Source organism: Prionailurus viverrinus, chromosome B3, assembly GCF_022837055.1.
Source record: "Prionailurus viverrinus isolate Anna chromosome B3, UM_Priviv_1.0, whole genome shotgun sequence".
NCBI classification, from domain to species: Eukaryota; Metazoa; Chordata; class Mammalia; order Carnivora; family Felidae; genus Prionailurus; species Prionailurus viverrinus.
The window spans coordinates 102,524,747-102,540,766 of record NC_062566.1 but is presented as its reverse complement, the minus strand read 5'-3'; the positions used below and the strand labels follow the sequence as shown (position 1 = coordinate 102,540,766).

General features: G+C 35.0%; 1 protein-coding gene and 1 long non-coding RNA gene across 5 annotated transcripts in view; one reads left to right on the top strand and one right to left on the bottom strand.

Moving 5' to 3' along the window:
- LRRC9 (leucine rich repeat containing 9) overlaps positions 1-16,020 on the bottom strand; it is a 118,959-nt gene that overhangs the window by 15,826 nt on the left and 87,113 nt on the right. For all 4 annotated transcript variants that reach the window (XM_047862267.1, XM_047862263.1, XM_047862266.1 and 1 more), the window contains 2 exons: positions 11,447-11,664; positions 7,611-7,679 (listed from right to left, as the gene is read on the bottom strand). In XM_047862267.1, coding sequence (XP_047718223.1) covers positions 7,611-7,679; positions 11,447-11,664 — 287 coding nt within the window. The remainder of the gene's footprint in view (positions 1-7,610; positions 7,680-11,446; positions 11,665-16,020) is intronic.
- Positions 1-16,020, top strand: part of LOC125167721 (uncharacterized) — a 56,542-nt gene that overhangs the window by 33,444 nt on the left and 7,078 nt on the right. The window lies entirely within an intron of this gene.

Sequence of the window (16,020 nt, the reverse complement as noted above, 5' to 3'; positions counted from 1 at the left end):
GAAATAAGAGTTGGACGCTTAACTGACTGAACCACCCAGGCATGCCAACAATCTATTTTTTTCTAATGTAGTGTATATATATATAATAGAGGTTTAAAAAATGAACCACATTATAGGCCAGAAAGAAAGTCTTATAAATACCAAATAATGTATAGACTGTCTCCTCTGACCAAAACACAGTAACAGAAATAAATGACAAAGAGATAACAAAAAACACTTCATAGGTTTGAAATTCACACACAGACACACAGACACAGACACACACACACACACACACACACACCTCTCAATCATTCATGGAATAAAGAAGAAATCTTTTGGAGACTAGATTAAGAAATAAAGAACAGGAAAAATACTACATATCAAAACTTTTAATATGCTGCTAAGCAGTGTTTTGAAACCTAAAAATGAACTAGACATCCTACTTAAGAATTTTTTTTAAAGTAAATTCCCTTTTAACAATATTTTTTCTTCTGATCTGTGAGCATGGGATTTTTTTTTTTCATTTCATTGTGTCATCTTTAATTTCTTTCATCAGTGTTTTATAGTTTTCAGAATACAGGTCTTTCATCTCTTTGGTTAGGTTTAGTCCTAGGCATCTTATTGTTTTTGGTGCAATTTTATTTTTTATTTTTTTTAATTTTTTTTTCAACGTTTATTTATTTTTGGGACAGAGAGAGACAGAGCATGAATGGGGGAGGGGCAGAGAGAGAGGGAGACACAGAATCGGAAACAGGCTCCAGGCTCTGAGCCATCAGCCCAGAGCCTGATGCGGGGCTCGAACTCACGGACCACGAGATCGTGACCTGGCTGAAGTCGGACGCTTAACCGACTGCGCCACCCAGGCGCCCCATGTTTTTGGTGCAATTTTAAATGGGATAGATTCCTTAATTTCTCTTTGTGTTGCTTCAGCATTGGTGTATAGAAATGCAACAGATTTCTGTATATTGATTTTGTACCCTGCAACTTTCCTGAATTCATTTCACAGTTCTAGCAGTTTTTTGGTGGAATTTTTCAGGTTTTCTATATGGAGTATCATGTCATCAGCAAATAGTGAAAGTTTTACTTCTTCCTTGCTGATCTGGATTCCTCATTTCTTTTTGTTATCTGATTGCTGTGGCTAGGAAATCTAGTACTGTGTTAAATAACAGTGGTGAAAGTGGACATTCCTGTCTTGTTCCTGACCGTAGAGGAAAAGCTCTCAGTATTTCCCCATTGAGGATCATATTGGGTGTGGGTTTTTCATAGATGGCCTTTATTACATTGAGGTATGTTACCTCCAAACCTACTTTGTGTCGGGTTTTTTTATCATGAATGGATGTACTTTGTCAAATACTTTTTCTGTATCTATTGAAATGATCAGGTGGTTCTTATCCTTTCTTTTATTAATGTGATGTATTTGCAAGTATTGAACCATCCTTGCAACCCAGGAATGAATCTCACTTGATGGTGAATTATTTTTTTTAATGTATTGCTGGATTTGGTTTGCTAGTACTTTGTTGAGGATATTTGCATCTATGTTTATCTCTGTTTATCAGAGATATTGGAGTGTAGTTCTTTTTTGTGTTTGGCGTCTTTATCTGGTTTTGATATCTGGTCAGGGTAATGCTAACCTCAAAGAATAAATTTAGAAGTTTTCTTTTCTTTTGTATTTTTTGGAATAGTTTGAGAAGAATGGGTACTAACTCTTCTTTAAATGTTTGGTAGAATTCACCTGTGAAGCCATCTGATCCTGGACTTTTGTTGAAGTTTTTTGATTACTGAGTCAATGTCTTTGCTGGTTATTGGTCTGTCCAAATTTTCTATTTCTTCCTGTTTCACTTTTGGTAATTAATATGTTTCTAGAAATTTATTCATTTCTTCTAGGTTGTCCAATTTCTTGGCATACAATTTTTCATAATATTGTCTTATAATTATATTTCTGTGGTGTTTGTTGTCATTTTTCCTCTCTCATCTGTGACTTTATTTATTTGGGTCCTTTCTTTTTTCTTTGTGATGAGTCTGACTAGAGGTTTATCAATTTTATTAATTTTTTTCAAAGAACTACCTCCTGGTTTCATCGATATGTTCTATTATTTTTTTAGTTTCTATATCTTTTATTCTGCTCTAAACTTTATTTTTTCCTTCCTTCTGCTGGCTTTGAGCTTCATTTGTTGTTCTTTTTGTAGCTCCTTCAGTTTAAGGTTAAGTTGTTTATTTGAGATTCTTTTTTCTTGCTTCTTAAGGTAGACCTATGTTGCTATCTACTTCCCTCTTAGAACCACTTTTGCTGCACCCCAACGATTTTGGACTGTTATGTTGTCATTTTCATTTGTTTCCATGTATTTTTTAAAGAATTTTTTTTAATGTTTATTTATTTTTGGGACAGAGAGAGACAGAGCATGAACAGAGGAGGGGCAGAGAGAGAGGGAGACACAGAATCGGAAGCAGGCTCCAGGCTCTGAGCCATCAGCCCAGAGCCCAACGCCAGGCTCGAACTCACGGACCGTGAGATCGTGACCTGAGCCGAAGTCGGACGCTTAACCGACTGAGCCACCCAGGCGCCCCTCCATGTATTTTTAAATTTATTTTTTTATTTTCTGGTTGACCCACTCATTGTTTAGTAGCATGTTATTTAACTTCTATTTATTTGTGGTCTATCCAGATTTGTTTCTTGTGGTTGACTTCTAGTTTCATAATGTTGTGGTCAGAAAAGGTGCATGGTATAATTTTGATCTTCCTGAATTTGGTGAAGCCTGTTTTGTGGCCTAATATGTGATCTGTTCTGGAGAATGTTCCAGGTGCACTTGAAAAGAATCTGTATTCTGCTGTTTTAAGGTGGAATATTCTGGATATATCTGTTAAGTTCATCAAGTCCTGTGTGTTATTATTCAAAACCATTGTTTCCTTGTTGATTTTCTGTTTAGATGATCATGTCCATTGATGTAAGTGGGATGTTAAAGTCCCCTGCTATTATTGTATTATTATCAGCTAGTCCCTTTATGTTTGTTATTAATTGTTTTATGTAATTGAGTCCTCCCATGTTGGATGCATAAATATTTACAATTGTTATATCTTCTTATTGGATTATCCCCTTTATTATTATATAGTGCCCTTCTTTGTCTCTTGTTAAAATGTCTATAATAACCAAAGCAATATATGTTTTAATGCCAGTCGTATCAAAATACCAACAGCATTTTTTTACAGAGCTAGAACAAACAATCCTAAAATTTGTGTGGAACCACAAAAGACATTTAAAAGCCCAAGAAATCTTGAAAAATAAAAGCAAAGCTGGAGGGATCACAATTTTGGACTTCAAGTTATATTACAAAGCTGTATTAATCAAAACAGTATGGTATCAGCATAAAAATAGACACATAGATCAATGGAACATAACAGAAAACCTAGAAATGAACTCACAATAATATGGTTAATTAATCTACAACAAAGCAGGAAAGAATATCCCATGGAAAAAGACAGTCTTTTTAACAAATGGTTTGGGAAAACTTGACAGCTACATGCAAAAGAATGGAACTGGACCACTTTCTTACACCATACACAAAAATAAATTCAAAATGGATTAAAAACTTAAATGTGAGATCTGAAACAATAAGAATCCTAGAAGAGAACACAGGGCAGTAATTTATTTGACATTGGCCATAGCAACTTCTTTTTAGATATGTCTCTTGAGGCAAAGGAAACAAAAGCAAAAATAGACTAATGGGACTACACCAAAATGAAAAGCTTCTGCACAGCAAAGGAAACAACCAATAAAGCTAAAAGAGAACCTACTGAAGGGAGAAGATATTTGCAAATGACATATCCAATAAAGGGTTAGCATCCAAAATATATACAGAACGTGTAAAACTCAACACCCCAAAACAAAATAATCTAATTAAAAATGTGCAGAAGACACAAAAGACATTTTTCCAGAGAAGACATATAGATGGCCAACAGGCACATGAAAAGATGCTGAATATCACTCATCATCAGGGACATGCAAATCAAAACCTGTCCTAGTGGCTAAAATCAACAACACAGGAAACAACGGATGTTGGTGAGGACGTGGAGAAAGGGGAACCCTCTTGCACTGTTGCTGGGAATGCAAACTGATGCAGCCCCTCTGGAAAACAGTGTAGAGGTTCCTCAAAAAGTTAAAAATAGAACTACCTGATGATCCAGCAATCACACTACTGGATATTTACCTAAAGAATACAGAAACACTAATTCAAAGGGATATATGCATCCTGATGTTTGCAGCAGCATCATGTACAATAGTCAAATTATGGAAACAGCCATCAATTGATTTATCAATTGATGAATGGATAAAGATGTCACACCACACACACACACACACACACACACACACACACACACACACACATACAGGAATATTACTCAGCCATAAAAAAGAATGAAATCTTGCCATTTGAAATGACATGGATGGACCTAGAGAGTATACTGTGAAGTGAAATAAGTCAGGCAGAGAAAGACAAATACCATATGATTTCACTCATATGTGGAATTTAAGAAAAAAAAATGAGCAAAGGGGTAAAAAGAGAAGTAAAGCAAGAAACAGACTCTTAACTCTAGAGAACAATCAGATGGTTACCAGAAGGGAGGTGCGTGGGGGAATGGGTTAAATAGGGGATGGGGATTAAGAAGTGCACTTGTAATGAGCATCAGGTTATGTATTTAAGTGTGGAATCACTACATTGTACAACTGCAACCACTATAACACTGTATGCCAACTAACTGGAAGTAAAATAAAAACTTAAAACAAATAAAAGCTGAACCACAGAATCAGTATTATGCTAAAAATAGTTTTAATAATAATGTTAAAAATGTTTAAAAAAGTAAACTCCAAGAAACTGAAAGATGGAAACAAGGGTAGGGCTTAGTGAAATAAAAAACAAAAATAAACCACTTGATAAATCCAAAACATGGTTCTTTGGAGATACTAATACGATAAACAAAATAAGTCTTAAGCAAGACTTACCAAGAATAAAAGAGAAAAAGCAAAAATCAACAAATTTAGGTATAAAAAAGGTGACAAAACATAAATATAGAGGACATTTTTAAAATTCAGGAGAATATTATATAGTAATACATTTAAAATTTATAAAAAATTACAAGTTTATAGAAGAATATAACTTCTCAATACTGACTTTTGAAGAAATAGAAAACATTACTAGATTTATAGCCATTAAAGAATTTGAATAAGTAGTTTAAAACCTAACTTCAAAAAATATTGAGCCCAGATTCAAATGAATGAATTTTTCTTTTTTTTTTTTTAATTTTTTTTTTTTAACGTTTATTTATTTTTGGGACAGAGAGAGACAGAGCATGAATGGGGGAGGGGCAGAGAGAGAGGGAGACACAGAATCGGAAGCAGGCTCCAGGCTCTGAGCCATCAGCCCAGAGCCCGACGCCGGGCTCGAGCTCACGGACCGCGAGATCGTGACCTGAGCTGAAGTCGGACGCTTAACCGAATGAGCCACCCAGGCGCCCCCCTTTTTAAAAAAATTTTTTTTTTAACGTTTATTTATTTTTGGGACAGAGAGACAGAGCATGAACGGGGGAGGGGCAGAGAGGAATTTTTCTTATATATGCTAATTCATAGACTAGCAAGAGAGAGAGGGAGAGAGTTCCCAGTTAATTTTATGAGGCAAGAACAACCTTGATGAATTTAAAAGAATAGCATAAGAAGATAATTATAGGATAACTTTACTTATTTCCATAAATACAGATATACTACATGAAATCTTGGCAAACTGAATCCAGCAAAGCATAAAACATGACCAAATAAATAGTATTCAGCACTGGATTAATGATAGTTTAACACTGGAGTCTATTAATATAATTTACATATTAACAGATTAAAGAGAAAAACAGAATTGCCAATTAGTCAAAATCCAATGACCATTCATGATAAAAACAGGTAGTAAACTGCAATTAGAAAGGAGCTTCCTTGGGGCCCCTGGGTTGCTCAGTTGTTTGAACGTCTGACTATTGGTTTCGACTCAGGTCATCATCTCATGATTCCTGAGTTGGAGCCCCGCGTTGACTCCACGCTAATGGTGGGGAGCCTACTTAGGATTCTCTCTCTCTCCCTCTCTCACTGCCCCTCCCCCACTTGTACGGTCTCTCTCAGGAATAAATAAACTTAAAAAAAGGAGCTTCTTTAAAATGTTGACGATTATCTACCCATAATGTACAAAAAACTCATATTTAATAGTAACAATTTAGAAGCATTTTTGAAGTCAATAACCTACTATCAATGCTTTCATTCAACACTGTACTAGAGGTCCTAGTCAACACACTAAGTAAAGAAAATTAAAAAAATGTAAGGATTGGAAAGAAATAATAGTCATTATTTGTAGATAATATGATAGTCTACAGAGAAAATCCAACAAAATTTACAATCCATTAGAACTAAAAAGAGAGTTCATTCAACAAGGTTCCTAGATAAAGAGTAGCATGCAAAAATCAGAACAATGCAAAAATCAGAATTGCTGTACTTCAGCCACAAATAATTAGAAAAATGTAAAAAGATATTGTTCAAAGTAGCTATTAAAACAACAGAATAAATCAAACCATAGATGATTAAAACTTTTAGGAGAAAACTATAAATTTTATTGAAGAACATAAAATAAATGTAGGGACATTCACGCTTATGAATGGGAAGTCTAAATACTACAAATATTAGGGGAGACTCTTATTATTACTTCTTTCTTGGTGGAAATAGCTCTGCGATGTGGCACTAGTGGGCTCTCTCAACCCCTCACTCTTCCACCAAGAGGAGCAGGGTGACTTAATTGATAAACCTGGGAAGGTTAGACTGGGCATGTTTAGCTCTTGTCTTTCCTGTCTTGGGAAGGAATTTATTGCTAGGAGAATGCCTGCTGTTCCTCCAGCAGAAGCTCTCCTCCTATGTGGAAAGAATTCACTCAAGCATTTCCTGTTACCAGGTGATGATGATTGCTTATTTCTGGGATCTGTTAGCACGCCCATTTGGCTTTCTCACGAAGGTAAGCAAAGTATTTTCACCTCTCTATCTGCCACTGTCATATTTGTCAATTTGTTCAGATGTTAGGTAAATAAAAGTGCTACCTATTTAATCCTTCCAAAGCCTCCAACAGGAAAATATGGCAAATTTCTCCCCAAATTAATTTATATATTCAATACAATTCCAATTAAAATGTCAATAAGACTCTCACATAGCTTCAAAAGCTGTTTCCTTAAACTCATAGGAAGTGTAAAGGGCCAAGAACAGCCACAACAGTGAAGAAAGAAAAAGAGGAGAAGGAGGAAGAGAAGGAAAATTGGAGGTGCTTATTCTCCTGGACACCAAAACTTAATATAAAACTTTAATAATTAACACAGTATAATACTGGTACAGGGATTGACAATAGTCCAATGAATACAACATAGAATCTGGAAACAGATCCTTTTATATGTGACAATGGAAGATTATATTATAACAAGTTGTAAGAGGACAGTATTCAATAAATTGTGCTTGGATAACTGTCTATACATATGGGAACAGATAAAAAATTCTCACATATAAAAATTAATTATATACAACTATAAATAAATTAACTGATAAATTAGAAAAATAACATACTCACTGGATTGCCATAAACTGTAAGCTCTCTGAGAGAAGAGATACCATCAAGTTTTTCCAGTTCTGTCATATCCTGTTCCAAAGTTAATAAGTTATTATTTGGTTAGATCCAAAATCTTCAAATATACACTGATTTGAAGTAATCATATGTAAGTGTTGGACTACAGCTAGCTCATGGCTGAATTCTCCAAAGTGAGCTTGAGTGACAAATCCTGTAATGTTGATTAAGGACAGATCTATGTACAATTAATTCAAAATGCATGATTGGTAAAGACAATATTCTAACATGGGATATAGGCCATATAGCAGCACTTGCAAGAAAACACCAAATTTCTTCTCAGAAAAGTTATGATCTAAAGCTGAGATTATAGTTGGTTAATTCCCCAGAAGATTGACCCAGAAGTGTGGAAAAGAAGGTGAATTCAGTCTAAATAATTTTAAACACACCTTAGCCATAAAGGCACATGTGATACTGAATGAACTGCATCCTGATATACTTTCTGGGAGTATTTATAGTTGAAAAACTATTTTTCTGGTTGAATGAGTTGTCTTCTGTATGGATGGGATTATTTAACATTGTCTATTTATCATTGGTGAAACTTTGTGAGTATATCTTAAGTTTTGCAAAATTATTTTTTATATGCTATTTCTGTAAAAATTTAGGCAACAAGCTCAGCTTCAGTTTGCTGCTAGTTTATAGTAATAACATAAAGTTATTGATATGCTCCTATTCTTATTTGGATTGACAAGTAGACATAGCCAATTCATCTACTAACTATAAAAACATTTAGACCTATTTTAGACCATTTGGAAGTAGAATTTGACTACAGTGATTGATCTTTTCAATGTTGATCATAGAAGTCTCATAAATTTAGGACGACTTTGGAAAATCTCTGACAGTCAGTTATCTATAGAGATATTATGTATTTGACCCACAGGTAGTTCCTATTTGTGGAAGCAAAGCATGACTGGAAAGCATAGAAATATGAAAAGTCTTTTTCTCAATCATCTTCTCAAATGAAACAGAGTACAACAGTGTTTAGTAGTGAAGTATTTCTAATCAAAGATGTCAAGATATTAATATGAGAAACAGAGTGTTAAATGTGTGGATGATAATGCTGGTGTAAAGATATATCAAGAAAACTAATATGTTCATAATTGGGAAAGAGGGCTAATGGCTTCCATTTATTTATTTATTTAATGTTTATTTTTTTTTATTTTTGAAAGAGGGAGCATGAGTGGGGGAGGTGTAGAAAGAGAGGGGGACAGAGGATCCGAAGCAGGCTCAGAGCTGACAGCAGAGAGCCTGTTGCAGGGCTTGAACTCATGAACCATGAGATCATGACCTGAGCTGAAGTCAGATGCTCAACATTAACCAAAATATAATGGTTGTTATCTTTTGAGTACATTCTCAGAATAAGCACTTATGGCAATCATAGTAATAGCTTAGGTAGCAGCTAGTTAGGCTCAGATTGGGGCCTTTCATTTAGGGCAAGAAATAGCAATGGACTATTTCCTAGAGTCATTTCCAGCTTCAGGTGATTACTGGGATGTTTAAAAGTAGACACGGTTGTCTGATGCCAGATAGGGGAGTCATTTAGACACAGGAATCAACTAGGACTGTAAAGCTGAATTAAATAACTCACCTTTCAGTTGTGTTTCTGGTATTTTACTTGCAAGGGCAGGACTACAGGCAACAATTTTCCAAATCTACATTATGGGTCATGATGGCTAAGTGAAAAGCTTCACACTAGAATCTGTTATCAAGGATATGCAGTTTATGGAAGATTTTAAAGTAGGTTAATGTAGGGCTGCATATACCTTCATTTGAAGTGTTTTCCTAATTTTTCTAAGCCTTTTCCCTTCTATTCTAGAAGTCTTTATCAACCCAAGGGTTGATCTGATTGCCCATTTGTAGAAGTTGATGCTGGTGTCACCTACCCATGTTGGTACGAATACAGAGGAAAAAAATCTCTCCCCCAAAGAAAATTTGAATGGGGAGTTTACAATTTTGAAGAACATAATATTTTCAGTTAAACAGAATCTCTAACTTAACCTTTTTACACATCTCAGTTCATTTTTCCCAGCTGAATGTATGTTCATGTTAAGGTACTATAATATTAATAGAATAAGTTTGATGGTGTAATGATCAATCTAAGTTCTAGGAAAAATACTATTTCAAGAATAAAAATAAACAAAAGAGGACTGATCACTAAACAATCAATACCCCTTCACTTGGTGACGTATGTATAATTTCCCATGGTTTATCATATAGTTTGTCCATTAGCTATATTAAATTTTGATAATAAATAACCTTGACTGGGCATTATCCTGCTTGAGTTACTAGAGAGGAAGTTGTTACAATAACCATTCTGCCATTCATTCATTCCTGTAGCGATTTAGGAGGGTGGGGGGAGATGCTCTTAGCAGTACCTCCCTGGTTAAGGACTGCTTAGAGCAAATAAACCTAAAAGTATAGAATTATCAGGCATGGCTCCCTATAAAATATCATGTAAGCTCAAGGATAAAGTGGAGGTATTTCATAAATGAAACACTCCCTTGTTATAAGAGATCACTCACACAAAATCTGTCACACATAATCTCCCTTGGAGATCTTATATTTCAATGTAAGCTAGACAGTATGTAGAAAGAAAGGATCTGAGAAGCCACAGTAATGTCCCAGACCCTGTGTATCCTTGAAATTATTAGTAAAGCTTGAAACTGGGTATGATCTGATTCATGTTAAGTCTGATATGACAATCCTTTGTGTCAGTTCAGTTGCTATTAATGGAAAGATTTTCCATAGGATTGCAATTTTCCCAGTTTAGATTTCCTCTGAATAAAGCTTTGCAAGAATCATTGCCAGTTTGGAAGGCTTTTCTCAGATGAATGTTGTTTGAACCTTGATAAATTAGTTGCATGCCATTTTTCTCTGTATGTATATTTCCTAGTTGCTATGTAGAAAAGGACAGTACTCATGATTTCCTTCTAGCCTTGAACAGGCTTTTATATCACTATAGAAAAGACTTTCTAAAGCAAGTAGAGCCACAAACAAATATTGATTGCATAATTACTATGTACCAGTTACTATGCTATATACTGATCAAATGTGGGGAAGATATACTTGGTCTCTGTTCTTGGCTGACAATCCACATTTTATTTTGTCTTTGAGGTTGTCTTAGAGGTATAGGCAAAAGCAGTAAAATTGGTAAGAGGTGGGATAACAGATCATCACCAAAGCACTGAGAGAAATGTTAGGACTGTATAAGGTTATATATACCTTCAACCCTCTTATCTGCATACTATGTCTGGGCAGAGAGTCTGTCAGTCTCACTGGGACAGGACATTGGAGATAGGTTGAAATCTGAACGGGTAAAACTAAAGCAGGACCTTACATAAGAAAGTCTTGAGTCAGTAGAGATGGAATATTAAAGTCAGGTCAAGGTCCATTATCAGGAATTGAGTCAAATATCAGGTAGACCAAGGACATATGCCAAGTTTAAAGAACCAGAGGAAGTCTGGGATTGAGATGTGGAAATAAATAGCTTGGTGCAGTCAAGAACAAAAGAGATCTCTTAGGACTGCTGGAGGAGCCTTAGAACATTTAGAGCTAACTTGTTTTTAGTAGGTGGATACATGTAGGGTTGGTTGGGTTTAAAATCTAGGAGCAGAGTGGACATCTTTGCATCACAGACTATTTATATGTCTCTGCTTCATGGAGTATTTACATGGCATATAAATGATAAGTAACACAGTAGCAAAGTTTTCATTGATGTGTTTGGAAGCTTTATGTTCAGAGGAGCTAAGTCTTGTAATTTCATAACAAAAAAAATATGTTACCTGGATTTTATTATATCCTAGGAAGAGTTTCTCAAGTTTTACCAAAGATTGTAGTTTGCTCAGCTCTCGTAGTCTGTTTTCTTCCAGATGAAGTGCCAACAGAGAGCTTGGTTTGGCAAAGGCACTGTCATTAAATGCTCTGATGCGGTTATGGTCCACTACCAATTCTTGAAGGACTACTAAATTGTCAAGTCCTTCAATTTGACTGATTTCATTCCCTGAAGAAAGAGAAGTTATGATAATGTCAAGTGAGCCCAAACTTTTTGAACAAAGGTCTACCTATCTTCACTTAAATATTTTTTATCAAATGATTTCTTAAAAAGTAAAATGCTAAAAAGAACGTATTTCCAAGGAGAAATAGAAGTGCAGTTTGTGGGAAGGTAGCATTATCATCAAATAACATTTGCTAAAATTTTTCCTTTACGTTTGAGAGATCAAGATGTGAAGTATACGATGTACTGAATTGACCCAATCTGTCTGTTCAGTAATTAAGTGCTAAAATAGTTGGTATTGACAAAAGTAGATGTATAAAAGTACTGCAAAAAAGCACTGCAAAAGATATACTTCTTGAGTATATCTGATTTTTCTAATGGGTATTCAAATAGGTATATCTAAATATTTTTTAAAATAAATGTATTTGTTGTGTTAAGTTGGAAGAATAAACCTTAATTATGCTGTTATTTATTTCTCAACATATTTTTGCACCACAGCCACATTAAAAAATTAAAAATGAATGAAACATTACATTCTATAAAATCTCAATCCTTTACAACCCATTATTTCTCTCTACTGTAGCAATCGATAGCTTTGTAAGTATTAATAATAATGATAATGAGAGGACCCTTGACTTGACAAAATGCTTTTAAATGTGTTTTCTACTAGAGTCTCAAAATGGGACAGGGAAAATATTATTTTTTAATAATCAGAAAACTGGGAGTCAGAGGAATTAAGTGACTTGCACAGGGACATAAAAGTGGCAACACCAGGCCTGACCTAGACCTTTTACATTTTAAGCTCAATGCTGCTTCTATTATGCCACACTATATTTCATTCACTATTCACCTTCCTTGTTTGTTATGGGATGAATTGTGACATCCTCCCTGTCGCCACCAAATTTGTATGTGGAAGTCCTAACCTTAGTACCTCAGAATGTGGCTCTGTTTGGGGGTAGGGTCTTTAAAGAGGCAGCTATGGTCATTGGGGTGGGCTCTAATCCAGTATGACTGGTGTTCTTATAAGAAGATATTAGGACACAGATGCACATAGAGGGAAAACCATCTGAAAAGAAGTCATCTAAAAGCCAAAAAGAGAGGCCTTCAGAAGTGACTAACCCTGCTGACATCTTGATCTTGCCCTTCTAATCTCTAGAACTGTGAGGAAATAAGTATGTTGTTTGAGCCACCCAGTCTGTGGTGCTTTGTTATGGCAGCCCTAGCAAACTAATGTATGACTGAACGTGTGATTCCATGATGTTGGAATTCTTCTTGAAATGTAATGTATTTCATTGAATTTAAGACAATAACAGTTGTCAAGATAGGTCAGTATTTTATGTATACTAAGAGAAAAAAACTTGGTTAGGTAAACTATGACATGCTATCCATTAATGCATGGTCAGATTTCAGATATGTTAAAAAATAAGAAGCAGGTGTCTCAGAATTGGTGAGCTATGGCAAATTTACCTTATTTTGTTCTATTCTTTAGAGAAATTTATAACATCACAGCCTTCAATAAAATTGTTCACAGAACTAAATCACAGACTTTGAAACTTTACCAGTGTCTTGCTTGTAAATGAAGAAAGTTTATGTAAGTCAGATTGAGAAAAGAGACTCAGTTGTGTTAATATATTACTTTCATTAAATTATGCATTTAGACTGTCACCTTTGATATTTTGAGGCCAGTGGTATAAAAATCATTATGGGATAGCTTCAAGTACTGAATAATGTCTGCCATAGCATACTTTTGGCCAGGATTCATTTTAGAAGGCTCATTAAACATATTTAAGAAAGAAACTCCCAAACTATGCTGAATGTGATTTCAGGGATCTTACATTTCTTTAACTAGGAACATTAACCATTGTTTGAAAAACTCACGCTTATTCAACTAAATAGTTATGTTTTAGATAAATTTTACTCCTAATCCTTAAGATTCTAACTTGCTACCGTACAGTCTCACTCTGCCCTTCCCCCAAGATTCACCTTCCTCATCTTCTTGCAAATTTAACATAATAGGTGAAAGTTTGGTTCATAATCTCTCTCTTGTGGACCCTGGCCAGGGTTCATCTTATCATTGCTTTTATTTGTGTACTCCCTTTGATTGATCTCAGAATCATCTCCTCCTGTTCAGTCTTTAACCTAACTCACCTCTTTATAAACCTCCAAATATGCTCATAACTTCACTAGCCACCTTCTGACCTCTTACCTGCTTTTTAGGGATAAGCTCCTCAAGTATGCAACCTCTGTTATCTTCACTGCCCATCCAACCACTTCCCTCTACATTGTTTTCACTTTGATTTTTGCTCTTTGCATGTTTCCAAATCTGATCTGACAATTACCAATGTTGTTCTTTTTGTTTAATCCAGTTTCTACATTCAGTATTTTTTTCAAAGACCTTATTCTTCCTATCATTTGACTTTGAGGCTGTTCATCCTTTCTTTTTCTGATATTTAGAGTTTATATTTCTTGGGAAATCTGGCTGGCTCAGCCGGTAGATCATGTGACTCTTGATCACAGGGTCATAAGTTCAAACCCCACGTTGGGTGTGGAGCCTACTTAAAAAAAAAATGGCCTAAGGTCTGCATTTCTTTGTTTTCTTTCAACATTTCTTATATGATTGCTTTACTGGGTCTTATTTCTCCAGCCTTCTTAATGCTGGGTCAGGGGATTAGTGGGATGTATATAAGGGGAGGGGGTGTCTCCACATCTCTTTTGGCCTTTTATTCTTTCTCTATGTTTACTTCCTAAGTAAGCACATACACTTATGACTCCACTTGTCACCTCCTTTGGTATAATTTTTAGTCTTGACTTGTGGTCCATTACTACTGCTTGAAAAAGTTTCCATTTTTACATCTCAAAATTGTCATAACACAACCTGATCATTCCTTACTACAAAGTAGCAGCCTTTCACAATGACTTTATCTAGCTTTAGTACCTCCTTTTGCCCAGTCTCCTAATGAAATCATGAAAACCTCTTGAACTATTTTTCATCTCCTTATATGTTTAATTAGTCAGTAAGTCCTAATATTTCCTTCTTTTAAAATGTATTTTGGAGTCACCTTTTACTCACCCTTCCCACTGACATGACTCTAGCCCAGACCCTTACTATGTCTTTTGTGTGGATAGAAAATGCATGTGCTTTGGAATCAGACAGAGCTGTGTTTCACACCATTCACTGGTGAAAACCATTAACTAGTGAAAACTTAGGTAAATCATTTAACCCCACTGAGATTCAATTTCTTTTTTTGTAAAATGCATACAAAATTATGGTTTTTTTATGGTAAAATTATTTACCATGTTGAATTGCTGTGTAGATTTTGTGAGATAATCTATGCAAACAAATACTTTACCTAATGACCCAATTAATGGTAGCCATTATTGTCAGAGTCAACTGCCTCACCTCCTGCATAAGGCTGTTCCACTCTGATTTGTCATGCTAGACACAGCAAGAGAACACACTCCCTTTTATATTCTTAGATTAAAATAAACTTTCCAGGGCTAGGTTGTTTGCTTTTTTTTGTACATCAGTGTATCTTAAAAAATTTGTTATTGTTGTGCTCTGTTTCTTGGTCTTTTAAGGCTAAGTCTCCATGGTCTTGAAGCAACTCATAAGCACTTTTGATAGGCAAAAAGATGCATTAAAATTTTAAATATATGATCTAGAAAAGCCTGTCTTTCAGAAAAAAGTTACCATACTCAGATCAACTATACAGATATCTTCCCACATGTCTCAGTGCTGGATCCTCCAACCTTTCTTCTGTGCCATTAAATAATTATTGTTTCAAACTGTTTTTTTCTTCTCATTCTACTTTTCTAAAGATTTACAACTCTTACTCATTTTCAGTTGCAAAATGAGCATTATACTTCAAATTGCTATGTTTAGAAGCTTCATAACTCTCTCAGAGAACTGCATACTCTGTTTTTATCAGGTTGGTCCCTTTTCAAGTGTTGGTCCATAGACACCACAGTTGTGCTCTTGTGACTCTTCTCCCCACTACTTGCAAAACTCTTGGTCATGTTCACCTTCCATCTAAGTTCTATCAGTCTTTCAAAGAGTCCCATATATGTTTCAATTTCTCTTTTCTCTAACCTTATTGCACTTAAATTAGAAATGCATAGTTACTCAGAACTGATCATCTTTCTTTCAGTATATTGCCACAGGTAGATCTTAAATTGCTTTAGAGCAATGATCTTATATATAATAAAAATAATATAGTGTTTCTGTATATTTCTTAGTGCTTAGCCCAATTCTGAATTTCTCACTGGTTACTTTCTATTGGTTTTTTAACTGAACTGTGATATAAAAATAAATTATGATGTAATACCATATATAGTGCCAGCACATTGCATTTTCTAGGGCTA